Source organism: Rhodotorula paludigena (assembly GCF_050403205.1).
Source record: "Rhodotorula paludigena JCM10292 DNA, Rt_paludigena_JCM10292v1_ctg6, whole genome shotgun sequence".
In the NCBI taxonomy this organism is placed as follows: domain Eukaryota; kingdom Fungi; phylum Basidiomycota; class Microbotryomycetes; order Sporidiobolales; family Sporidiobolaceae; genus Rhodotorula; species Rhodotorula paludigena.
Window position 1 is genome coordinate 279,124 of NW_027481452.1, and position 23,324 is coordinate 302,447.

The 23,324-nt window shown below is 67.3% G+C and overlaps 9 protein-coding genes across 9 annotated transcripts; 4 read left to right on the plus strand and 5 right to left on the minus strand.

The window, feature by feature from the left end:
* Positions 1-445: 445 nt before the first annotated feature.
* JCM10292_003117 (uncharacterized protein) lies at positions 446-2,623 on the minus strand (the record flags this gene model as incomplete). Its single annotated transcript, XM_076646841.1, has 1 exon — positions 446-2,623. One exon carries the CDS (start codon positions 2,621-2,623, stop codon positions 446-448), a length of 2,178 nt encoding a protein of 725 aa, XP_076507602.1.
* Positions 2,624-2,734: 111 nt separating this feature from the next.
* Positions 2,735-4,311, plus strand: CNS1 (HSP70/90 family co-chaperone CNS1; the record flags this gene model as incomplete). The annotated part of the gene is made up of 5 exons (XM_076646842.1): positions 2,735-2,763; positions 2,834-3,030; positions 3,105-3,272; positions 3,348-3,691; positions 3,757-4,311. 5 exons carry the CDS (start codon positions 2,735-2,737, stop codon positions 4,309-4,311), a joined length of 1,293 nt encoding a protein of 430 aa, XP_076507603.1.
* A 1,267-nt stretch (positions 4,312-5,578) lies between these two features.
* JCM10292_003119 (cyclin family protein) lies at positions 5,579-7,623 on the plus strand (the record flags this gene model as incomplete). The annotated part of the gene is made up of 2 exons (XM_076646843.1): positions 5,579-6,251; positions 6,371-7,623. 2 exons carry the CDS (start codon positions 5,579-5,581, stop codon positions 7,621-7,623), a joined length of 1,926 nt encoding a protein of 641 aa, XP_076507604.1.
* A 539-nt stretch (positions 7,624-8,162) lies between these two features.
* On the minus strand, positions 8,163-10,861 carry JCM10292_003120 (uncharacterized protein; the record flags this gene model as incomplete). Its single annotated transcript, XM_076646844.1, has 4 exons — positions 8,163-9,578; positions 9,635-9,734; positions 9,796-9,913; positions 9,973-10,861. The coding sequence occupies 4 exons, from the start codon at positions 10,859-10,861 to the stop codon at positions 8,163-8,165; spliced, it is 2,523 nt and encodes an 840-aa protein (XP_076507605.1).
* A 329-nt stretch (positions 10,862-11,190) lies between these two features.
* On the minus strand, positions 11,191-14,749 carry JCM10292_003121 (uncharacterized protein; the record flags this gene model as incomplete). The annotated part of the gene is made up of 9 exons (XM_076646845.1): positions 11,191-11,208; positions 11,326-11,747; positions 11,830-12,024; positions 12,109-12,271; positions 12,389-12,514; positions 12,600-12,797; positions 12,876-14,406; positions 14,492-14,535; positions 14,693-14,749. The coding sequence occupies 9 exons, from the start codon at positions 14,747-14,749 to the stop codon at positions 11,191-11,193; spliced, it is 2,754 nt and encodes a 917-aa protein (XP_076507606.1).
* A 119-nt stretch (positions 14,750-14,868) lies between these two features.
* On the plus strand, positions 14,869-17,180 carry JCM10292_003122 (uncharacterized protein; the record flags this gene model as incomplete). The annotated part of the gene is made up of 9 exons (XM_076646846.1): positions 14,869-15,058; positions 15,164-15,193; positions 15,256-15,549; positions 15,615-15,743; positions 15,804-16,079; positions 16,143-16,244; positions 16,310-16,695; positions 16,782-16,868; positions 16,932-17,180. The coding sequence occupies 9 exons, from the start codon at positions 14,869-14,871 to the stop codon at positions 17,178-17,180; spliced, it is 1,743 nt and encodes a 580-aa protein (XP_076507607.1).
* A 140-nt stretch (positions 17,181-17,320) lies between these two features.
* Positions 17,321-18,088, minus strand: JCM10292_003123 (uncharacterized protein; the record flags this gene model as incomplete). The annotated part of the gene is made up of 3 exons (XM_076646847.1): positions 17,321-17,522; positions 17,589-17,676; positions 17,752-18,088. The coding sequence occupies 3 exons, from the start codon at positions 18,086-18,088 to the stop codon at positions 17,321-17,323; spliced, it is 627 nt and encodes a 208-aa protein (XP_076507608.1).
* Positions 18,089-18,711: 623 nt separating this feature from the next.
* JCM10292_003124 (uncharacterized protein) lies at positions 18,712-20,880 on the plus strand (the record flags this gene model as incomplete). The annotated part of the gene is made up of 4 exons (XM_076646848.1): positions 18,712-19,497; positions 19,576-19,694; positions 19,752-19,955; positions 20,019-20,880. The coding sequence occupies 4 exons, from the start codon at positions 18,712-18,714 to the stop codon at positions 20,878-20,880; spliced, it is 1,971 nt and encodes a 656-aa protein (XP_076507609.1).
* Positions 20,881-21,547: 667 nt separating this feature from the next.
* On the minus strand, positions 21,548-22,531 carry JCM10292_003125 (uncharacterized protein; the record flags this gene model as incomplete). Its single annotated transcript, XM_076646849.1, has 3 exons — positions 21,548-22,020; positions 22,082-22,257; positions 22,338-22,531. The coding sequence occupies 3 exons, from the start codon at positions 22,529-22,531 to the stop codon at positions 21,548-21,550; spliced, it is 843 nt and encodes a 280-aa protein (XP_076507610.1).
* Positions 22,532-23,324: the final 793 nt, after the last annotated feature.

Consider the following 23,324-nt stretch of genomic DNA (forward strand, 5'->3'; position numbering starts at 1 on the left):
GCGTGCACTCCGTGCGCATGGCACAGCTCACACCCCAGATTTGGCCATTCCCTCCGCACTCGCAGTCTCAACGGTCTGCGGACCCGACGCGATCCCGCGCGAGCAAGAGGATCAGTGCTGAGACAAGGAGCCGCACGCCGGCCACAGGTGGCACGGGGCCCAGTCGTTGAGCAGCATGCGGAGTCTGCATCTCCAACCGCCGACCCGTAGCTTGCGCGAGGGGCGAGCGTAGGCAACGAGCGGTGAGCGTGAGGGCAAGTTGCGATGATGAGCGGAGGAAGGCTACCGCAGCTGCGCTAGTGCAGTGGATGCGCGATCGTGCATCGGAGGATCGCTGCTAATGCCATCAAGCTATCACGAGCTGCCGCGCACAGCAGATGTACGCCGAGGTGGGGACACAGGTGCGCACGACGGAGGAGAAGATGCGCGTGCAATGAGGACGGATCTACAACAGCTCCTCAAGCCTCCTCCTGCGCACCTCAATAGCCTCTGCATGCCGTCTGACGAGCTTCTGGACGCGCTTGTCGACCCTCCACCCGCTCCACCCGCTCCTCGGCCCGGCAAACTTGCGCTCAAGCTCGCTCCAGACCTCGACAATCACGTCGCTGTCGCCCGCCGTGACCTTGTCGAACGCGGCGAGAACCCAGAAGAGGTGCTTGGACGAAGGGGCCGTGCGTGCGCCGTTGTGCGGGAGAGACGCGAGCGAGGAAGCCGGGGGAGGGGGCAGGGCGAGAAACGATGCGAGGACGGCTTGAAGCGCGGGGAGAGTGAACAGGCTCGAGGACGGAGCCGTGCGAGCGGGCCGGGCCGACGAGCGCGTGAGCGCAGCGAGAGGTGCCGAGTCGCGCCGCAGGGCTTGAGCGCGGATCCGTGCGCCGCTGAGCGTCGTCGCGTCGAAGTTGAGTAGGCTCTGCCCGCCGTCAAAGTCCGCGCCTTCACCGTTTGCGGCGAACGGGGCGGCGCCGAAGCGCACAAATGCGCGGAAGAGCGGAATGTAGTGGTGCACGGCGGGCTGGACTGCCCCGCCACCCTCGGCAACGTCGCGCAAGACGCGTAGCGCGCCTGCAAAGTCGGCCCAGTGCGCTGACGCCTGCAGCAACGCCGTGTAGACGTTGTCGCCGAGTGGCGGCGGAACGACGACGCGCTCTGCGGGCGACACCGCCGCGCTTGCCGGCACGCTCGAGGGCCGCAACGAGTCGAGCGCGACCGATCCGCCAGCCTGCATCGCCTCGTACAGCCGCACCGCGTCGTCGAGGTCTCCCCTGCGCGCCAAGGCCCATAGCATCGCCGCCCACGCCGACTGCACCTGCGCCGTCCCGTCCTCCGCCCCGAGCGCCTGCTCAAAGATGCGCCAGCACGCCGCGACGTCCGCGCCGCGCTGCGACTCGCGTCGCAGCAGCTCGATGAGCGCGCGCCCGCTGACGGGCACGCCGTCGTCCTGCATGCGCGCAAGAACCTGCTCGAACAGCTGCCAGCGCTGTGCGCGGCCGGCGACGAAGAGGAGCGCGTCGTACACCTCTCTGCGCTCCGCATCGCGACGGCGTTTCGAGCGCGCCTGAGCCAAGGTCTTCGGGCGATCGGTGGACGCGAGAGTCGGGCGCGGCAGGCGAAGCCACTGCACGAAGAGCTCGACGACGCGCTTGATCTCGGGGTCTTCGCGCGGCGAGCGCATGCACGAACCGACAAAGAGGATCAACGCGCGCCAGTCGCGGTCGCGCAGCCCGGCGCCGGCGCCGCGCAGGAGCGGGTCGATACCCGCACCGCTTGGGATGCTCTCCGCCGATGCGTCGGGTGCGGCGGGCGAGACCTGCGCGATCAGCTCGGCGACGACGAGTAGACGGTCGAGGCCGTTTCGAGTGCGAGGCCGGGCCGAGGCGAAGAGGTCGAACGCGGCGCGCAGTTCGCGGATGGAGAGCGCGATCTTGCGACGACCGGAGGTGTCCTGCTCCGGGTCGTGCGAGGTGATCGGGGCAGCAACGGCATGCGAGGAGGTGAAGAAGCCGGAGGGAGACGACGTTGACTCGTCGTGAGGCGAGTCGGCGGAAGGGGCACGCGTGGAGCTGGGGTAGTTGCTGTGTGGCAGGGAAGGGACGTCGCTCGGATAGCGTAGAACGCGCGCGAGCGCAAGCCATGCCGCGTCTTGTGACTGTGCACGCCTTTGCGCAACGCTACCGCGCTCTACACTGCGCTTTGAGCGAGGTGACGAGACGGGGCGAACGTCGAGCGCCTGGCGGAGATTGGCGAGGAGGAAGTTGCGCTCGCGAGTGAAGAGCGGGAGGTACGGCGAGAGCTGCAAGCGGTCGTTTGGCGGTCTCCGCACTCGGTGCTGCCTCGTTTGCAGCTCCTCCGAGCCCGATGAAAGCCACGCAGGGAGGAACCGGCGCCGCCGCCCTTGCGCCGAGCCGCCATCCGTCTCCTGCGCGCGTACGAGCGGCGCCGGAGGAACCTGCTCCTCGTCGACACCGTTCGGACTCCTGCCAGCGAGCTCGTCGAAGCCTGGAAGCGGATCGTCGAGAGTGAGGCGCGACGACGAGGCGAAGGACGAGTAGGCGGCGTGCGGCGCGCGGGGCAGGCAGGAGCACGGCAGGCGCAGCAAGGCGGCGCGTATCCTGCTCGCGGCCATCCACAGCTCGGCGCTGGCTGCAGGCGGGGCGAGAGGAGCAGAGACGAGCCGCGACTTCGCTCCTTTTCCCTCGACCGTCTCGTCTGCGGCTTACGACTTGCGCAGATTGCGATGGAAGAAGCACTGGAGAAGCTGGCAGTGTGCGTAGGGACTTTCTCCAGCCGGTCCTGCCCAGGCAGAGCTGTGCTCACCTCTCTTCTCCTCGGGCAGGTCCTCATCAGCCGCAGGCGGTGCACGCCCCGACGGCGACATCTGGGGCAACTTTGACGCCGTCCCACTCTTCATGCAGTCTCTCCCGGAGGAGCTCGGTGGCACGACCAAGACCAAGGACCTCAAGGAGGGCGAGACCAACCCCTCCGACACCCTCGCTGCTCTTCAGGCTCTGGCTTACGATGGAGACCCGTCTGGTCCGTCTCTTTTGCCGCCCTCCGCGTCACCGCATAAACTCAGAGATGCTGACAAGTTGGCTCGAACTACGCAGAGATCGCGGCCGGCTTCCGCGAGCAGGGCAACGACCTGTTCAAGCGGCGAAAGTTCCGCGACGCGCTCGGCTTTTACACCCGCGCGCTCGACGAGGTTGGCAAGGAGCTCCCCATCGAGGAGCGCCGCACGCTGCTGGGCAACCGTGCGGCGGCGAACCTCGAACTCGGTGCGTTGCCGCTTTGCTCCCACTCTACCCGCTCTCTTTCTCGGTTCTGTTTGCTCACCGTCGCCCCGTCCGCAGGCAACTACGGCGCGACGCTGCGCGACTGCTCTCTCGTCCTGCAGCAGACGAACGGCGACTACCCGAACCCGCCGTCCGAGGCGTCGCACCGCACGACGGCCAAGGCGCTCCTGCGCAGCGCGCGCGCGCTCTCGGCGCTCGACAAGCTCCCCGAGGCGCTCGACGCGCTGCGGCGGCTTGCGATGCTCGAGGAGGAGCTAGGCGAGAAGGACAAAGACTCGGGCAAGAAGTGGCGCGACGAGGTCGAGCGCAAGGTGCGGGACAAGGAGAGGAAGGAGGCCGAGAAGGCCGAGCGGGAACGGAGGAAACGCGAGGGCGATGCGGCACTCGTGCTTGCGCTGGCGGTGCGTGCTCGCGGCCTCTTCTCCCCACTCACCACAACAGATGCTGACACAAGGCGACGTTGCAGCAACGAGGTGTCGTCTTCCCGAAACCGACAGCCAAGAAGCCCCTGTTCTCCGACTGCCCAACCGATGTCACGCCGCCGCACTTTGACCCGGACATCATGCCCGTCACGTCGCTGCCCTCGATCCCGCTCCTCCCGCCCGCCTCGTCGTCGTCCGACTATACGCCGTGGCAGCCCGCGCCGCCCGAAACGCCGCTCATCTTCCCCGTCTTCCTCCTCCTCCCGCTCGCGTCGCCCCCGACGCGCGACCTCATCATGGCCTTCCCCGAAGAGGCGACGTTTGGGGACGCGCTCGCGTCGATGGACCAGGACGCGAGCGAGACGCAGCTGTACCTCGCGACGAAGCGCGGGCGGGTGCTCAAGATCGGAGCCAAGCTCACGCTCGGCAAGGTGCTCGCTGCGGCGGGCAAGGTCAAGGAGGGCGAGCCGGTCGACGGGTGGGAACTGCGCGAAGGGTGGGCGTTCGAGATGGTCGGGGTGCCCAAGGGCGCCAAGGGCGAGGAGTGGATCCAAGAATGGAAGAAGGAGGTGCAGCAGGGCAGCAAGGCGATCCTGTAAAGCAAACATTTGCATTGCAGTGGCGTGCGTCTGACTCCTGTGAGATGCGAGAGTCGAGGCGGTGCCGAGGGGTGATCGCGGGTCGCCCGCTCCCGATTGCGCCTCCCGCTCCCTCGCTCGTCACTACACAGAACACACACAGCAGCAGACTCGCCAGCACCCACCCACAGACACAAGCAGCCCTACGCCCCCCAACCGAGCGCCCTCGTTCTCGCGCGGCTTGCCGTTCCGCTCGACACGCGGGTTGCGTTTGACCGGCGTGACCCCCGACTCGCGCTTGCTCTCGCGTCGACCCGCCAAGCGATCTGTGCGTTGCTTGAGCGGGTGCACTCGAGTCTGCAGTGCAGGTACTGACTCGTGCCCTGAGTGCCCCAGTGCCGAGTCGAGCGCAATCGCGGCCGAGACCGCCGTCCCCCGCGCGCCGGTGCGTCTCCCCGCCTCGCCTGACTCTGCCGCCGCCTCTCGACTCAAGTCGGAGGGAAGCACACTCGACTCGCGCACAGTGGCGTGCTCACGTCCCGCGCCTCCTGCCCCTGCAGCTGCTCTCGCTCGTCTGACGAGCCAGTGACTGCTCGGCCCCTCGACTCTCGCTCGCTCTCGCCACCGCCGCTTCGGGTTGCTGCGAGTCACTCGTCGCACTCACCGCCTCGCACCCGCGTCGTCGTCGTCGGCCCTCGCCCAGTCACTTTTCCAACTCACACACACACACTCGCCCATCATGTTCACCGTCAAGCACATTGCACGCGCCCTCTGCTGAGCGCCCTCTTCCCGTCTCCACCGCCACCACCACCCACCTCAACCGCAACCAAACCATCCGCCACCATTCTCGCCCGCGCTCAGCAGCCTCTCGCGCACTCGAAACCTCTTGCAGGCTACACCCCGCTCTAGCCTGTAACGTCACGGTCACCCCTCGCACTCTGGTCACGCCGCCGTCGCCTCTCCTGTCCGCCCCTCGAACGCCACCGAGGGCACTATCCGCCTCTACCAAGACGCACCACGGGATCATTCTGCTCGGGAGCCTGTCGAAACCTGTTGTGCGTCGGTGCCGCCGTTTCTCGCTCGCCCCTTAGTCCACGCCCTTGTCCTTCTCGACACGGACCTTGTCTTCGTTTCGTCCGGGTCATCCCTCGAGTGACGTACTGACCTCTTGCCTTCTCCCGCTCCACTGCCATGCTCATCGTTGACAGGTTGTCAGTACACGCCGTACCGTCAGCACCTTTCGCCACCGCTCTCCAGCACCGCCCCGTCAGCGTCACCCTACTCCGCCATGACTTCCCTCCTCACTCCCCCCTCTTCCTCGCCCGAGTCCTCCTCGGGCCTTCCCTCCGCCTCAGACGAAGCCGCCGCGTTTGTCGCGTCCCTCGCCCGCTCCCGCTCTCACACCTCGCAAAACCGCGGCCTTCCCGAACCGAAGCGCTCCCGCCCTTCGGCTTCGCGCCGCCCTTCTCTTTCGCACGCTTCTACGACCACCTCTACCGCTCCGTCGATGGCCTCCCGGCCGTGCGCCGTCCCCTCGTCGGTGCACGACTGGATGGGCGCCCGTCTCCCGCCGACTCCGGCGATGCAGCCCTGCACCTGGGACCACGCGTCGACCGCGCCGCCGCCTGCGCCCGCGCTCGACGCGCCAGACGCACACTGCCCGACGCCGGTGCTTACGCCGGATGAGGACGAGGTTCTCCCCTCGCTCGCCACCGCCGCCGCCACCAGCGTCACCGAGGGCCTCGCGCGCGCTGCGACTGTCCCCTCGCTTTCGGGCAGGTCGTCTTTCGTCAAGCGCGACGATCTCACCGCCAAGGCGGTCGCGCGCGCGGCGTCGCTCGCGTCGGGCTCACAGCAACACCAGCCGCTCGAGCGCCGGTACACCGAGTCGAGCTTGTCGGCCCCCGCGCAGCTGCAGCAGCCGGGCAACGACAAGGACCGGTTCGTGAATGGCCTCGTTGGTGAGCTTTCTCCGCACCCTCCTTCGCTCCTTTTGCCCCTCTGGCGAGAGTCGCCACTCGCTCGTTTGGCCTTCTCGCTCACGTCGCTTTCGTCTCCTTGTTGCGCTTGCTTCTTTCAGGAGCGTCTGTTCTCGCCATCGAGTCGATCTGGGGTCCTGCCGCTTCGACCTCGTGCCCGACCGGCTCGCCTTCGGCGAGTTCCGCCGCCACCGCCGCCAACGGAGTCCTCCCTCTCCAGTGGTTTGTCAAGGAGGTCCTGCGCCGCTCGCGCACGTCGTGCTCGACCCTCCAGCTCGCGCTTTACTACCTACACAAGTCGCGCCGCGAGATCCGCGACGCCGTCGCGCGCGCCGACGCCAGCCGCGGCGAGATTGTCCGCCTCGAGCAGGAGCTCAAGGCGTGCAAGCGCGCCGCGCCGACCGCGTCGTACCCGTCTCCGCCGCACTCGCCGCAGGACGCGCTCGACGCGGCGCACGCGGTGCACGCGTCGGCGCTCGCGAGCGAGCTCGGCGAGCGCTTCTCGCAGCTCGTCGAGGCGCAGAACTCGCCCGTCCTGTGCGGCCGCCGCATGTTCCTCGCGGCGCTCATCTCGGCGAGCAAGTACCTCCAGGACCGCAACTACTCGAACCGCGCGTGGGCCAAGATCTCGGGCCTGCCCGTGCAGGAGGTCAACAAGAATGAGCGCGCGTTCCTTCAGGTCGTCGCGTTCCAGCTGCACCTCCGCAAGGAGGACTTTGAACGCTGGACGGCCCGTCTCTCGACCCTCACGGCATCGGCATCGGCCTCGTCGTCGTCGGCGGCTGCGCAGCAGTCGCAGCCGCAGGCTCCGCAGCAGCCGCTCTCGACCTCGATCACTGTCTCGCCCTCGCTCCTCGCTCGCCACGGTCTTGCGCGTTCGTCATCTGAGCACGTTCTCCTTGACGGGTCTGCCGCCACGCCGCTCGCTGCGGGGTCGCGCGCGCTCGGCCCGGTCACGCAGGGCGCCCGCACGGCGCTCAGCAGGGGCCAGAGCAGCGCTGCCGTCCTCGGCGGCGGCGTCTCGTCGACCTCGGCGCGCGAGCGCGGCTTCCCCGTCGCGCAGCCCATCCAGCAGCAATACCGCCAGCCAGCGCACGCCGTCGATCATCTCGTCGACGACGACGACTCGTCGTCGTCAGGCGCGTCCGACTACTCGGTCGCGACGACGGCTTCGTCCTCGGCGGCAGCCGCTGCGCCGCGCAAGGTCCGCGGGCTTCCGACGCGCCGCGCGCACCTCGCGCAGGTGCAGCAGCAGCAGCAGTCGTTCGTCCCTGCGACCTGGACTGCCGGCGCGAGCGCGATGGAGGGCGTCGAGATGCTCGGGCGCGGGATCGAGGCCGTCAGGGCGCACTGAGGCTTCGCGTGTGTTCTGGTCTGAAGGGAGTGCCTCGAGGATTGCACATACGGGTCGTCGTCCTCTTTTCCGCTGTTCTTTTCCTTTCCTCTCTTCTGTTCGTTCCGCTCGTTCATTCGTTGTACAGCCTCTCTGTGCTGCCCGCCCTTTCCCCTTGCACGACCACCGCTACCTTCCGCCCTCCTTCCGCGCCGTGTAACGACGGTGCGAGGGGGGCGTGTACACTGACTATCTCCTGTGTTTCTCTCGCACTCAGTGTATGTCTCTTTCTCCCGCTCCTCGTACCCTCGCCGCCCTCTCCCTTGTCGTCGTGCAACAAAAGGTCGTCTCCTCGTCTTCGCTGTTCCAGACGATCGACATGAGAGGAAGCACAAGCTTGCGCAACAGAAGCAACGAGGACAATGTGCACGTTGCGACTTTCGTGAGTCTGCGTTCGGGGCGTTCCTACAAGGTGCGGAAAAGGGATCCTGCTGATGCGAATCTATCTGACGGAGGAGAAAGACGAAGGAGGAGAGGGGAACAGAGTACAATAGGGCCGTTCAGAACCCCTCGTTGTGCAGCTTGCGACAGAGCGCGACAGCCATCTTCTCGAGCGAGAACTTCTGCTTCTCGGGCGGCGCCTTGCTCGCCTTGGCCTCAGTTTCGGACGCCGACGACGAGAGGCCCGGCGCGCCGTACAGCAGCTTCGCCGCCTTGTTGTTGACGACCGAGTCGGCGACGGTCGACGCCGCAGAGGAAACAGTCGATGACACGCTCGACGAAACGGCAGAGAGGCGCGAGGGCGAGTCGTCGGCGAGCTTGGCGGGTGCGGTCGGCGCAGGCGAGGCGTCCTTCGACGACGAGGCGGGTGCGTTGGACCCGATCGACGAGCCCGGGAGCTGGCGGATTATCCAGCCCGCAGCCGACGCGAGCCCCTGCGCGTCGTCCGAGTCCATGTGTTCCTTCTTTGCGCCGGGCTGCGGGGCTGCTTCGGAAGGAGCCTTGCTCGGACTTGACGCCTGCGGCGCCGAAGGCGAAGGGCTCGTCTGCGGCTGGTCCTTCTTCTTGCTCGACCCGTTCGTGCTGACACCGACGAGCTTGCCGACGAGGGCATACACGTCTTGCCACTGCCAGCCGTTCTCGGCGCCGCCCCTGCCCTTGACCTGCGTCGCCTCTTCGCCCTCTCGCGGCTCGCGCGAGTCGCGGATCTCGGACCGCGTCACCTGCTCGACGGCGTGCTTGCTCGCCTCGGCGCTGCTGAGCCCGCTCGACCCGCGCATCTCCCAGTGGTCGCACGCGTCAAACGTCCCGAGGAATTCGCCCCACCGCGCGCTGTCGATGCTCACGAGGCCGTCGTTGCCGCGCCACTCGGGCGGTGCGGCGCATCCCTGCGAGACGCGCGCCTGCTCGGCGCCGTCGAGGACGAGCTTGGGCAGCCACAGCGGGTGCCAGATCGGTATCTTTTCGGTCCGTGCGGCGATCGAGTAGTACTTGACGTCGGCGCGGTCAGGCGTGGAGGGGTTGAAGGCGTCGCGGAGGAACGAGGGCGTGAGGTTGGCGTAGGCCGGCGAGTCGAGCAAGTCGAGCAGGTATGACGTGACGCTCGTCGAGAGGTTGAACGGCAGGCCGGGGAAGTGGCTCGCGGCGTCCTTGACCTTCTGTGCCGCCGCCTCAGCCTTTTTTGCGGCTTCGGCTGCCTTCTTCGCCGCCTCGACCTGCTCGCGCGAGAGGATCGGCGACTTGAGCGAGTAAGGGAGCGGGATCGAGGCGTCGTCGGGCTCGTCGAGCGAGGAAGAGGTTGAAGGGCGCAGGTTGAGCACCTCGTTCGGCTCGAACTCGGTACCGATGCCAATGTTGGCGCGACACCAGGCCATGAACTCTGAGCCGCGATGCGGCGTGCAGAGCGTTGTGAGAGAGCGCGGGCGGTAGAGGGTGGGGCGGATATTCGAGATGAGGTAGCGAGCGTCGAGACCGCCCTGCGGAAACGCGGCAGGTTAGCGACGCGCAAAGGCCCAGGACCGCTTACACGCACCATGGAGTGCGCAACAAAGTTGAGGTCGCGATTGAGGAGACTTTGCGTGTCTTCGAGGGACTTGTGCAGGACGTGCGCACGGTTCTTGACGGAGCCGGTGCTGCGAGTGCACCCTCGTCAGCCGCGGCAGTCTGACATAAGACTGGAAGGCGAAGACAGACCCAGGTACAGCGGTTACAAAGACCTCCGCGCCGATCTTGCCGCGCAGAATCTTGAGCAAGTCGCCCCAGTAGTGCAAGCGGAAGAAGCCGGGACCCTTGACGTCGAAGCCATACAGTCCTGCACGCGGAAAGATCAGCTTAGCTGTGTGCGCCATGAGGAGCGACAGTCCAGCGCACCGTGACACAGAACGATGGGAAATCGCGGTCTGAGCACCGGGTCGTACAGCGTCGGGTGCCGGACCAGCTCGTTGATTTCTCCGTACGGCGAAGGTGGTCTCGGAGTACATGCGGATTTGCGCTTCTTCGGCGGTGCGCTCGTTGCGGGAGGGGCAGCAGAAGGTGAATGTGCCGGTTCGACCTTCTCAGGCGCAGGCGCAGCGGGTTTCCCCTGTTCGCCGACAACGGCAGCCGCCTCGTCCCGCAGGATGTCTCCCACACCCCGCTCCCTCCCCTGTGTGCCGCTCGAAAAGGCGGCATGCGCGTCATCGGGCCGCACGTGGCTGTCGAGAGCGGGCCGGCGGGCGATGCGGCACGTGGAGAAGGGTCGAGGCGCGCTCAGCGAGCGTGGTGCGCTTGCCGGGCGCATCGCAGCGGCATGTAGAGGGCGACTGGGCGGAGTAGATCGGGTCCGGGCGGTGTTGGGCGGGAGAGAAGCGAGAGAACGTGCGAGTTGGGGAGACGCCCGCGGCCGAACACGGCTCTCGCGCGCCGGCACCCGCACGGGCTGGCGCGGGAGCGAGGCAGGGAGTGCGCGCGAATCTGCAAAGACTTTCTGCGTGTTCGCCCGCACGCTCAGGCGGAGCGACGGGCGCGGCGAGACCCGCTTCTCGTCGCCGTCGTCCGAGCGAGTCCGCGGCCGCTTCAGCGCCCGCCTTGCCGGAGTGAACGGCGCGGCTGGCTCGTCTGAGCCTGCGAGCGCCCCGTCCGCCCACACGTCGGCGGATCCGCGCGCGAGGCGAGGGAGCGGCAGCGCGGCGGCGGGTGTCGGGGCCGACGACGACGAGGCAAACGCCAGCGAGAGGTACGACAGCCGCCGCAGCGTGCTCGACGACAGCGGCGGAGGCATTGGAGCTGCAGCAAGCTCTCTGCCAGAGGTTGCGAGTGTGTGAAGGCAAGAGTGGGATCGCCATGACGCTCTCGAGACGGCAACCTCGCTTCGCCCCGCAGATGGACCAGACAAGAACGATGCTCGATGCAAGGTGTGGATGCACTGCGACAACGGCTAGGAGCAAGAGAGAGACGACACTGCGGCGAGTGCGACATTTTGACGACGAGACCAGAGAGTGAGAAAGAGGGGGAAGGGGCTTGAGGTGGAACGATGCGGAATGCGAGGATGATGTTTTGGCGTAGCTGCAAGGCGGATCGGCTGGGTTTGGTGAGGCGGGCAGAGGCGCTCTAGTCGTCCTCGAGGATCTGCAAAGCGTGAGGACATCAGCGGAGGAACGCAAAGATGAGGTGGGTCTCGACGCCCGCGCGCCCGAGCCGGCGTGCATGCTTGCGCAGACTCGGCAGCAGGGAGAATGAACGTACGTCGCCCATCTCGTAGGCGCCGTAGCGCCCACGCGATGCCTCCCTCTTCATCTCCTCGAGGCGCTTGCACACGTCGGGGTACGCAGGGCGGAGGCGCGAGCGGCGGTCGATGCGCGCGAGGCCCTCGCCGACGAGCTGGCAGTTGAGCGAGTTTTCGTGCGACGCGAGCGCGTTCGGGTCGTTCGGGTCGAAGAGCGACAGGCTGAGCGTGCCGTTGGGCTCGCGCGCGTCAATGTTGGCGACGAGCTGCTGCCCCTCGCACAGCTCGCGGAACCGGTCCATGGCGTCGGCGCCGTACTCGGTGCGCCAGTCGAGGAGCGACACGAAACTCAGCGTCGCGTCCTTGGCCTGGCCCTCGAGGGTCTTGAACTGGGCAGCGAGCGGGCGGAGGCGGGAGAAGGGCAGCGTCTCAGTGTTGCCGTCTGTGCAGGGGGGAAGTCCATGAGAGAGAGAAGATCGTCAGCGGACTGCGCCAGGTCAAGAGGGAAGAATCGAGCAGCGCACAGTCGATGTAGACAACCTCGGCTTCCTTCTTCGCCGGGCTGCTGCGGCGGACCTTGGCGCGGTACCAGGCGTTGTCGACCGAGAACTGCGCGCTGACGAGCTCGCCAGACCGGGGCGCAAAGCCCGCCGGGGTGACATCCGCCTCCTTGTGGAACACGGTGAGCTCCAACATGAGCTTCTCCAGTTCAGGGATGCCTGCGGCGTCCAGCAACTCGCGGTCAGCACTACACGTCGCCATACTCTTCGGAGACGACGACCGTGGAAGGAGCTGTGACGCACTGCCGTTCTGGAGGAGCTGCACCGAGAACGAGAACGGCACCGTCTCGGTCCCGCCGCGGACCTCGGACACGACCACGTCGACATACTCTTTGCGCGCCTGCGCAGGCTGGAGCGCCGCGCTGCTCGCAGCCGCCTCCTGTGCCGGGTCGTAGTTGGACCAGAGCTGCGGGACCACGAGCATCGTCAGCACGCCCTCATCTCCGCTCCAGCTTGTCGCACGCTGAGTAAAGGGGCGTTGCGGACAGGCAGAAAGAGCTCGAGAGGTGTGAGGAGTACACACGTTCTTGCGCTCCTTCTGCGCCGCCTCCTGCGCGGCCCAGAGCTCCTTGGCGTTCGAGTACTCGTCGACCTTGGCGAGGCCCTCGCGCACAAGCATGGTCGCGACGTCCTGGCCATTGTAGAAGAGCTGTCGTCCGTATTGTAGCTGTATCAGTCTCGGCCATCCACGAACAGGGAGGGCAGGGTAGATGGGCAAAAGCAGCGGAACGCACGCGACCGATGAACCCGCCGCTCTTGTCGGTCGCGTCGACCTGGAACTCGACGTCGCGCTGCAAGAGGCGGCGGCTCGAGAGGGTCGCGGCCTCCTGGCCGTACGGCTCGCTCTTCTCGTTGGCGTTGCGGGCCGTGCGCGGCGCGCGGATTTGCGACAGGACGAGCGTGAGCTTGGTGTCCTGCTTCGGAATCCAGATCTTTGCGACACGGGCAGAAAGAGAGGTCAGTCGGGAAGCTCGGCGGGCGGCGAGGTTTCAGAGGCAAGGCCGGCTCACCTTGAAGCGCGAGCCCGACGCGACATAGTCGACGACGGCGGGGATGCGGCCCTGGCGCTTGAACTGGCTCAAGAATGGCGCGGCCTTGTGCGCCGACTCGCTCGCGTCGACGATGCGGGGCGCAGGCACGTCCTTGCCGCTGTGGATGCCCTTGCCATCCTCGATTGCGCGCGCCTCGGCAGCCATCAGGCGGTCATAGTCGCTCGAGCGGTTGGCGTCGCCCTGCTTGTGGCGCAGGACGCCGAGGAGGCCGCGCTCGACGAGGTACTCTGCGACGTTGGTCCCGTTGGGGAGGCGCACGGTCGCGCACTCGCGCGCCTCGTACTCGCCCTCGGCGGGCTTGACATAGTCGATGACGACGTTGACGGGCTTGCCGACGAGGCGCTTGCGCAGCGCCTCCTTGCCCTCGAGCTGCAGGCCCGCGACCTTGGGGTCGGTCGGGCGCGGCTGGCGCACCGACGCGAGCTGCACGCGCCGCTCGGCCGGGTCGCCGTCCTTGACGATGCTGAGCATGTCGGCGCCCCACACGCGCACGCACGTCGCGTTGAAGCCCTTGAGCGCGGCGGCCGACGGGCCCGCCGGCTGCGCGTCCTTGTACAGCCCGCGGCGGTTCGCGCGGGCCTCGGCCTCGCCGCGGCGCAGCTCGGACATCATGGTCGGCGTCGGCGACGACGCGAGGAAGCCGGCGTGCCAGTCGACGATGCGCGCGAGGCCGACCGACATGAGGAGCGCGGCAATGTTGCCGGCCGGGTGGTGCACGGTGCCGAGGAAGAGGTTGACTTGCTGAGGGGCGGCAGACTGGGCAGAACCGGGGGCGGGCGTGGGCGTGGGCAGCGAGAGGAGCGTGATCTTGATCAGGCGCTGGAGCAGACGGCTCTCGACGAAGAAGCGGGCCTCGTCGCCAAACTCCTCGCCCTGGACATCCTCACGGCCCGAGAGGTTGCCCGAGCGCGGCGCGCGGACGCCAGCGATGCCGAGGTTGATCATCTGGTGGTGCTCGGGCGAGAGGAGGAGGCGGGCGCGGACCTGCGAGCCGTTGGTGACGCCCTCGACGATGGCATCGATGGGCTTGCCTTTGTGCTCGGCGAGGAAGGCGACGGGGTCCTCGGGCATGAGGTAGTCGATGCGGCGCTGCGGCGGGCGGTCAGACGACCACAGGCCGCGCCCGACGATGCGCGCCTCCTCCTCGAGGTCGCGGAGGAAGGCGCGCCGCGAGGCGGTCGCCGCGCCCTCTTCGTCGTCGCCGTTGGCCTGGTCGCGGCGAGCCGAGTCGCGGACCTTTGCCCAGCCTGCGCGGACCAGCTCGGCAGCGACGTCGAGTTCGGTGCCGTCGGGGTTGGCGGCGTAGACGATGCCAAATTCGAGCGGGGGCGTGGTGGTCGGGAGGGTGTACGAGACGGAGAACGAGACCTCCTTGCCGACGACGAGCGAGCGGAGGAAGTCGCGCGACTCGAACGCCCACGGCTCGTCGTCGCGGTCGCGCGAGCCGATGCGCGGGGCGGTGAGGTCGGCAAGGTGGAGCACCTTTTCCCTGCAGGGTGCACAGAGGCGGGTCAGATTGCGCTCGTAGAGGTGTGGTCGCGGATCTTTCGACGCGACGACGAGCGGGAGCGCACCTCGGGAGGGCATCTGCCTGGACGACCTTGCCACGGAGGACGAGCTGCAAGGGTGTGTAAGCTCGTCAGCTATGCGCTCGCACGGAAGGAGCTCGCTGGGGGCGAGGCTGCACGTCGACGCGGCAGGCGACGACGACGACAAGGCGAGGCAACGAGAGAGGAAGGGCCCGCGAGAGGGAGGGAAGCGGGCGAGGGACGGACCGTGTCGCCCGAGAGGACGCTCTTGACGAGCGCAGCCAGCGAGTTGTGCGTCGCCATCTCTGGAAATGCACGCGCACAAGGGCAACCCACCCCCGCTCCACGTCCCTCGCGCCAATACAACGCGAATACAAACTCACTTTGTATTCAACGGTTGCAGTCGACTACTCTCTGCTCACATGCTCGCGTGCTGCTGCTTGGCGCGCGACTCGCCCGAGGGTGCCGCGTACGAGCCTCTGCCCATGCACGCATCCTCGCCCGCGTCCGCCCTCCTCGCCCGCGAGCTGCTCGCCGTCGATGCGCGCTCCCACCGCCCCGTCCACCTCGCCCTCACCGAGCATGGCCTCGCCGTGGTCAAGGAAAAGTCTGGTCAGTCGCATGCACACGCGCTGGCGTGCGCCTACACGCGCCAGACGCCTTCTCTTGCCCGGGCTCGTTGACATCGAACCCCCACTTTGCCGAACTCGCACCCAGGGACCCTCCACTCGCTCAGGCTCGCCAAAGGTACGGCCCAAAGCAGCCAAAGACTCGTACAAGCGCCGCACTGACGCGTCCTGCTCGCTCAGCCTCGTCGTCGACCCTCGTCGTCCCGTACCTCAACCTCCTCGCCGTCTCGGTCTCGCACCGCGCCCTCCCCTCCCCTTCCGCCTCGGCCGACGCTGCCTCGCATCTCAGCAACATCTCCATCGCCGCCCTCGTCCCGCGAATCAAGGGCGACCCAAAGAGCCCGCTCAAGCTCTGGACCCTCGACGGAACCGTGTACGAGGTCGGCGGGACAGACGGGCACGCACAGGGCGGAGAGGGCAGGAAATGCGCTGTAGACGACTGGTGCAAAGAGGCGGAAGACAGGGCCTATGCAGGTGCGCTCGGCCGCTCCCTCTCGCGCTCGCACTGCCCGCGCTGACGACCTCGCGCCGACCCGCAGGACTCGAGCGGCGCCGACGGCTGCACTGCATTGTCAATCCCGCAGGCGGGAAGGGCAAGGCCAAAGAGGTGTGGTCCGACGTGGTGCGGCCCGTCTTTGACGCTGCCGGGTGCAGCTACGACGTTTCCTGTGCGTGTCGCCCTCCCCTCTCGCCCTCCCTGTCCTCCATATTCACGCCAGTGCCTGCAGACACCGGTCCACCTGCCTCTCCGACGAACGCGACCGCGCTCGGGCAGCAGCACGACCCGCGCGCGTACGACGCCCTCGTCGCCTTCTCGGGCGACGGCATCGTGCACGAGCTCCTGAACGGCCTCGCGAAGCACCGCGCGGGGCACGGCGCGCGCGCGCTCCGCGAGACGCCCATCGTGCATGTCCCGTGCGGGAGCGGGAACGCGCTCGCGTCGAGCCTGTACGGCCCGGACAAGGTCGGCGACCCGAGGTGGGCTGCGCTGGTCGCGCTCAAGGGTTCGTCGTTCCTCCGCCCCGAGACCCTCCGTTCTACTTTGTTCTGACTCACGAAGCCCACAGGTCGCCCGATGCCGCTCGACTTGTCGTCGCTGACCCAGCCGGGCAGCTCGACCCGTCTCTTCACCTTCCTCACCCAAGCCTTCGGGCTCATGGCCGACCTCGGTGCGCCCCCTCTCCTCCCTTCCCTCTCCTCTCGTCCTACACACGCTGACCGACGCGCGGCGCAGATCTCGGCACCGAGCACCTGCGGTGGATGGGCGACCTGCGCTTCACGCTCGGCTACATCCACGGCGCGCTCGCACGGCGCACGTACCCGCTCACCCTCGCGGTGCACCTCGTCTCGGGCTCGAAGGCGCGCATCGCCGCGCGGCACAATGCCGCGCTCGGCAAGGCGCGCGGCGCGAGCGGCGAGCTGCTCGAAGATGACGACGTGCCCCCGCTCGGGTTGCCCCGAGTCGCAGACGCGCTGCCAGGGCCGGTCAAGCGCCGGTTCGAGGCGCTCCCGAGCCAGGAAGAGCTCGACCAGCTCGAGGAGGGGTGGTACGAATTCGACCTGACGCGCGACGGCGTCTTCTTCTTCTACGGCGGAAAGGTCCCGTTCATCGCAAAGGACGTGCGTCCTGCATTCCTTTGACGCTTTGCGTCAGGATATTTTCCTGAGACGCCGATTCTGATGTCGGAAGAGATGCGTTTGCGCAGGTCATGCTCTTCCCTGCGGCAGATCCGAACGACGGCTTGCTCGACCTCGTGCTCGTCGGCCCGATGGGTCCCATCGAGGCCCTCACGGTGCGCTCGACTCGCTCTCTCTTACTGTCGACGCTCTGGCTGACTCGCCTGCGCACCCGCCAGGCCATGGACAACGCCGCCAGCGGCGGCCTCTTTGCCCACCCGGCCGTGACCTACCTCAAAGCCTCGTCGTACCGCCTCTCGTTCCCCGCGCCGGCAGCGGGCAAGGAGGGCCACGTCTCGATCGACGGCGAGCGCGTCCCGTACGAGCCGTTCCAGGTCGAGGTCCATCGCGGGCTGGCGCGGGTGCTCGGGGTGGGCGCGTGGGAGGGGAGCGTGAGGATAGAAGGGTACGACGATGCGAGGAAGTAGAGCGCGCATGCGCAGGTTTTGCTATCGCGTGTCCTTGGCCGCCCTCGCCAGTGTCGCAACGAATTGCCCAAGAAAGAGAAGGGGAAAGGGGCTGCGCTAGAGTTACACGAATACAGAGTAGGGCCACCGTTCCTCCTCGCTCACTTCTTCCCGCCCTCGTCGTCGCCCTCGTCGCCCCGGCGCGCCTTCTCGTGGTACCCGTCGAGCCCGTTCTTGAGCTGCTCGAACCCCTCGCCGCCCATCATCTGCAGCGCCTGGAACGCCTGCTTCGGGTCGACCTCGACGCCTGCGGAGCGGAGCGCGGCCATGAGACGCTCGGCTGCGGCGCGGAGATCCGGGTCTCTGCGAGGCGAGGGGAGCGGAGTCAGCGAGGGCGAGTAGAGTGCGGTCAGCGTAGAGGAAACGCACCGTGCGAGGCTCATCATCATCGACAAGCTCGGCTTGTGTCCCGCAGCGAGGTCGACGCCCGTCTTCTCCGCCGTCAGCTTTGCCATGTCTGCGTAGCGCCGAGACAAGGGAGAGTCAGTAAATACCTCCTCCTGACAACAGACGATGCGCGCGCGGAACGCACGCTCGATCGCGGCGAGCACCTCGGGCGACTGCTGGATGCGCTCAAAGAGCGGCGCGTGCTCGTGGAACTTTGGGTCCTCGAACGGGTTCTGGTCGGCCTCGCGCGCCGGAGCCGGGGCCGAGGACGAGAAGCTGCGGACGTGGCTCGTCGGGAAGCGGAGCGAGGGGGTGTAGGTCGACGAGGACGAGGACGGAGACGGGGCCCAGGCGGGGTGGCTCGACTGGTACGGCGAGAACGAGGTTGAGGCGGTGGCGTACGGCGACGAGGAGAGTTGGTGCGCGCGAGGGGCCTGGCGCAGGAGGCTAGTGCGGAGGACACGCGGTGCTGCAGACTGCATTTCGGCGGTAGTTTCGTTTGTAAGGAGTTTAGAGGAAAGAGGGAGAGCGACGGTCGTCGGCTTCCGCACCTTCTCGTGCCGACGCAGCCCGTCACCACCCTTCGCTTCTCTCAGCGGGCTACGACTGTAGCTTGGGTGCTAACGCTACAGCTTACATGAGGGCCTGAGGTAGTCACATCGCTTCGGAGGCTGCCGCAACCCCGTCTCTCGGCTTCATCAGTTGGGGCGACCACCCTCCCTGAGCTGCGCATCCTCGCCTCTGTGAAGCAATCGCAGGGTTCCCTACGCTCGAACATATGCTCTCGAGGCGCTGCGACGGCTGCGGTCCCTGAATCCACGACGTCGAAGACAGGTGCTCCTGCTCGCTTTCATCGCTTTCACACCACTTGCCGGTGTGCTTAGCTTGTGGTCCTCTCTGACGGTGTGAACGGCCACTAGACCTGCTTTCTCGCTTCCAGCTAGCCGCCCGAGAAGAGTGCGAATTGCGTGCGCGAACACGCTTAACTTGCGAGTCCTGGGCGGTTCCGCGATGCTGCATAAAATAGGCGTCTCCCGCGCCCTCTCCCCTCTCCTCCCTTCCCCTCACTCCACCCAGCTCACTCTCCTCGATAGAGCCGAGCAAAATGCCCTGCGTTACTCGGAGGTCTGCAAGGACCGGTACGCCCTACACCCGCCCCTCTTCCCCTCCTCTCAGCCCCGCCGTCAAGACCGCCAGGCGCTCTCCCCGCGCCGTCAAGGTCCAGGCCAAGTTGGAGGCACCCGGTTCGACTGTCAGCACGTCGGCCATGCCCGTCAAGCGCGCCCACTCCGCCGCCAACGCTCTGGACGCTCCCATCGCGCCCTCGCCCTTCTCACCGTCTCGTCCGACGAGGTCAAACACGCGCGTCCGAGCTCGCCTCATCGACGCCTCAAGTGGCCAGCTTCTCGCGCCCGTCAAAACCCCTGCGACCGGCAGTAGTGACAAGCAGGACGGTCCTTCCATCCCGAAGCGCTCGAAGGTCGCTCACGCCGCCTCCCTCGACACGCCGCTCACGCCCGTTGCTAGTCCTGCCGGCTCTTCGTCCTCGCTTACGGGCTCGTATGACCTGCGGTCTCGCTCGTCCAAGGTTCCGGCAGCCCCTTCCCAGCCTTGCAAGCCTGACGCCCTCACTGCTCGCGACTCGGGCCTGGTCACGCCAGCGTCGTCGTCGGCTTCGCTCAGGCGTACCATCAAAAATGTCTTGGTCGAATCAGCCGTCCAGACCGACTCGCAGGAAACCTGCTTCGCGTCCGACGACGAGTTCGTCGAGTTCGATGCACCGCACATTGTTGACAAGGGCAAGGGCAAGGAGCTGCCCCCGAGCGAGGACGAGGCCGTCCTCTACAGCGAGCTCTGGAAGGCGCAGTGGAGCAACACGCAGCTCACTGAGGTGCGTCCACCTCTCCACTCCCGCGCTCTTTTTTGCCTTTCTCAAGCTGGACTTGACGCTCTGTGTGCGTCCTACCAGGTCAACGACTACTACCGCACGCTTCTTAAGCACCTCAAGCCCGCCATCTCCTGCCACGTCTGCCGCGAGGCTATCGTCCGCGGCACGGTTCCGGGCGACGAGCATGATGGCCACAGCCCGTGCGTTACTCCTCGACTGTCTCGCAGCTTTCGCGACTGACAATACACGCACTGCAGGTCGGCTGAGTGCGTAATCGTGAGCCGTCACAGCACCTCGAGCCCGCCCGCGACGAGCCCGAGTGGGACTGGCAGCAGCGTCGGCGAGCCGGCCGTCGAGCACGAAGAGCCGATCAATGCTGTCGCCCCGGAGGAGCACGTCGTCGATGAGGCTGTCATCGATGGGGCCTCGGACGCAGATGACGAAGACGAGGAGAACGACGAGTGCGTCCCGCTTCGCAGCGTATCCTCCCTGGCTTGACCTGACTCTTGCGCCTCGTCGCACAGGTGCTACTCGACTGGCGAGTCGCCCGCGCGCAGCCGCGACAGTTCGCCGGAGGTCCCCGCGCCGGCTCCGGGCCCTGCACACGCACCTGTCCCGAGGAGGCAGGGTCCGCGCGTGATTCACGAGACGGTGTGGACTTCCGGCAGGCCTTCAGACCCGCGCTTTCAGGCCGTCTGGGACAGCTCGGTCCGCACGTCGAAGGCGCTGAACAGGAGCTCGGACGACGACGAGGACGAGCGTTCGTACATGAGGGCCTACGTCGACGACAACGCGCCGCCCGCTTCGACCGCCTTGGCCGCCGAGTTCGCCGCCGCCGCGCGCGACATCCAGCGCAACTATGAGGCGGGCGAGCCTGACGGGCCGTTTGTCGCTAGGCACCGCCTCGGCGACGACGTCAGCGACGACGACAGCGACGGTGATGTCGACAGTGCCCGCCTTTCTGTGCGGTACAGCGAGACGGGTCGCTTCGAGGAGCTTCCCGACAGCGACGGCGCCGACAGTGGCGTCGAAGAGGACGTCGCGGCCGCGCCGCAGCAGAACGCCCAGAGCAGTGTCGCCGCCGGTGAGAGCGGCCGCGCGCCCGTTGCCATCCGCTCGCCGTCCCTCGACAACATCGACGCAGCGCCTCAGGCCGGCCCTTCCTCGTCTGGCGCCATCCGCGTCGCACTTTCGCCGCCTGCTGCGTCGTCCAGCTCGAACCCTTTCGCCGCCTTTGTCGGGCCGGCAAACGCCTTTGGCCTTCTTGCGCACGAGCTCGCGGTGCGCCCGCCCGCCGCCGCGGCGCCTGCGCCGCCTGCGCCGAGCGAGCCTGTGCGCGCTGACTCACCGCCTGCGTACACACGCTTCCCCGCGAGGGGTGCGTGATGCCGCGCGCTTGATCACCTCGTCCGGGTTGAGAAGGCCCTCCGAATCTCTCTTTCTTCCTCTCCGTCCGGGCCACTCCGCCCCTTCTTCTGGACCGTCCTTGCAGTACCTCTCCGAGCTTCCCTCCGCAGTGCTTTCTTCCTCTCATCTCGTCTCCCTGCAGTATCTTCTCGCGCTCACTTCTGGGCCTCCTACCTGTCACCTACTACGCAGCGCCCTCTCGCTCTCTCCGTGATCGTCCATCTCGTCTGCTAGTCCGTGTGCGCACCCTTGTTGCCCTCAATATCTAGTCACGTCTCGTCTCTCGCCCTCGGGCCGTCTTTCGGTAGATCCCCGTCTCGTCTCGTTTCGTCTCGTCTCGTCTCGTCTCGTCTCCCTCTCCTCTGTCGTACCGTCTGCCTGAGTCTCTGCCTCTCGCGCCTCGTATCTGTGCAATCTCAACGACTTTCTCGAGCGTATCCTCGGTCGACCCGAGTGTTGAGTCCGAGCAGACAGGAGTTGCGATGCAAGTTGAGATACCAGGACAACATGAACGAATCGAAGCGTGTCTACCACGGAAGACTGCACAAAAAGAGTCATACAACCACCCACGCGGGCGCGCGAGCGGTACAAGCGTGGGCCTACTAGCCACGGACCGCTCGCGACGACCCCCTCCCCCGTCCGCCCTTCACACGACCGCAACCTCGACCCTGAGTGCGGCGCCCCTGACGCGGTTCACCCACGCCGGGTACTGCGCGCACGCCCTCACTGCGAGCGTGTCGCCCGCGCGGGCCTCGCGCAGCAGAGCGTGCGCTTGAGGGAGGAGGGACGAGTTGCCCGGGATGGCACCGGCGGGGTCAGGATCGAGGTCTAGGTCCGGGGAGGTGGGCTTGGGAAGCGCGGGTGGGAGGATGAGCGTGTAGGAGGTGAAGGTGCGCGAGGCGTGGATATTCGAGTGTAGGCGGATCGTGAGGACGGGGCGGTACGACAGCGGGGTCGAGTCGCCTGGTAGAGGGGGTCGCGGCGGCGCGGGAGAGGAGTTGTCGGGGGCGTTGGAGTGCGCAGCATCGGATCGAGAAGACGCGGGTCGCAGGAGGACGAGCTCGAACCAGGACGACGAGGCCTCGCGCGTGCCGTGGTGTTCCGGCTGCCCGGAAAAGCCTGCAACGAGCACCTTCACGTCAGATCTGGAAACGAACGTCGTCGTCAAGCAGCGGCGCACCCTGATCCTTCGAGTCTGTCCAGACCGACACGCGCCGCAGGAAGTGCTCCGGGGCACCTGGGAGAGCGGGCAAGGGGGGCGTGACGACGAGCGTCTGCGCGGAGAGATGGCCCTGTGGCCCGGCAGCGACTATCTGGTCGCCTGTCCAAGCTTTCGACAGCCACGGCCAGTACTCGCTGTCGCAGCAGGAGGGCGCAAAAGCGTCAGACCAGAGGGGTCCAGCACGGGGAAAGCAACGAGGAGGAGGGAAGCGCACGCGGCTTCGAGGATGTCGACCGCAAGCTCAGCAGGGAGGTCGAGGTCCAGTTGCAAGATGCGCAGGACCTCGTGCACGTCGTCGTAGTCTGGCGAGAAGTCGCCCTGGGCAGTGCGCGGAGCAGTAGCGGCGGCAACAGCCCACTCGGTCGCCGCTTGCACGGGAGCAGCGATGCGGGAGGAGAGTGCGCCCATGCCGTGCTCCCGCGTGCTACAGATGAGCCTGGCGGTGCGGTGCAAGCGACGAGGAGCGACGAGGTGGCACGGGGCGGGGCGAGAGCAGGACCGACTCGCGCGCTTCGAGCGGGGCTGAAGCAGGGCTGGCTGTGGTGGTAAGCCAGGTGAGCGTGTGTGCCCCAGGCTACTCCCCAGCAGCGTGGGTCTCGAGCGCGGGCGAGGCGGGGCGAGGGATGCGGCGCGTGAGCTCGTCGGCGCGGCGTCGCTCTTGCTCTCTGGATCTTCCCGCCGGCTTCAAGGTGAGTACTGCCGAGACCGAGTCCTTCGAGCCACGCAGCTGCACTCTACCCGCAACCCGCCGCACCCGCCAACCCCCCGCCCGCCGCCGCGAAAGCCGCGCCCCCCTCCGCCTCGCAAAGCCTTACCACCGCCCCGGCACCCTCGACTACCCCCGCCCGCGCCCTACCTACGCCACGAGCGCATCCCTCGTGCTCTCGTGCACCTTGCGCGCCGTTCGGGCGGACCGGAGCGAGTCGCCGGCGAGCTGGGCAGGCCCTGCGAGATGGAGCAGGCGCACTCGGGCAGTGCCAGGGGGGAGGGAGGCGCGTCCGGCGTGCGCGGCGCCCGTCCTGCGTGTCTGCTGGGATGCAGGGTCGTCACGGTGGCACTGGCAGGGTCTGGCGAGGCGCAGGGAAGGCTGGCGGGGCGGTCGCGGTCCGCGCTCGTCGCCGGCGTGCGGGCGGTGGCAGCAGATTGCAGGCGCGTCTCTCGCTCTACCGGACGGCAGAGCTGATCTTTGCGTTGCTCTTGT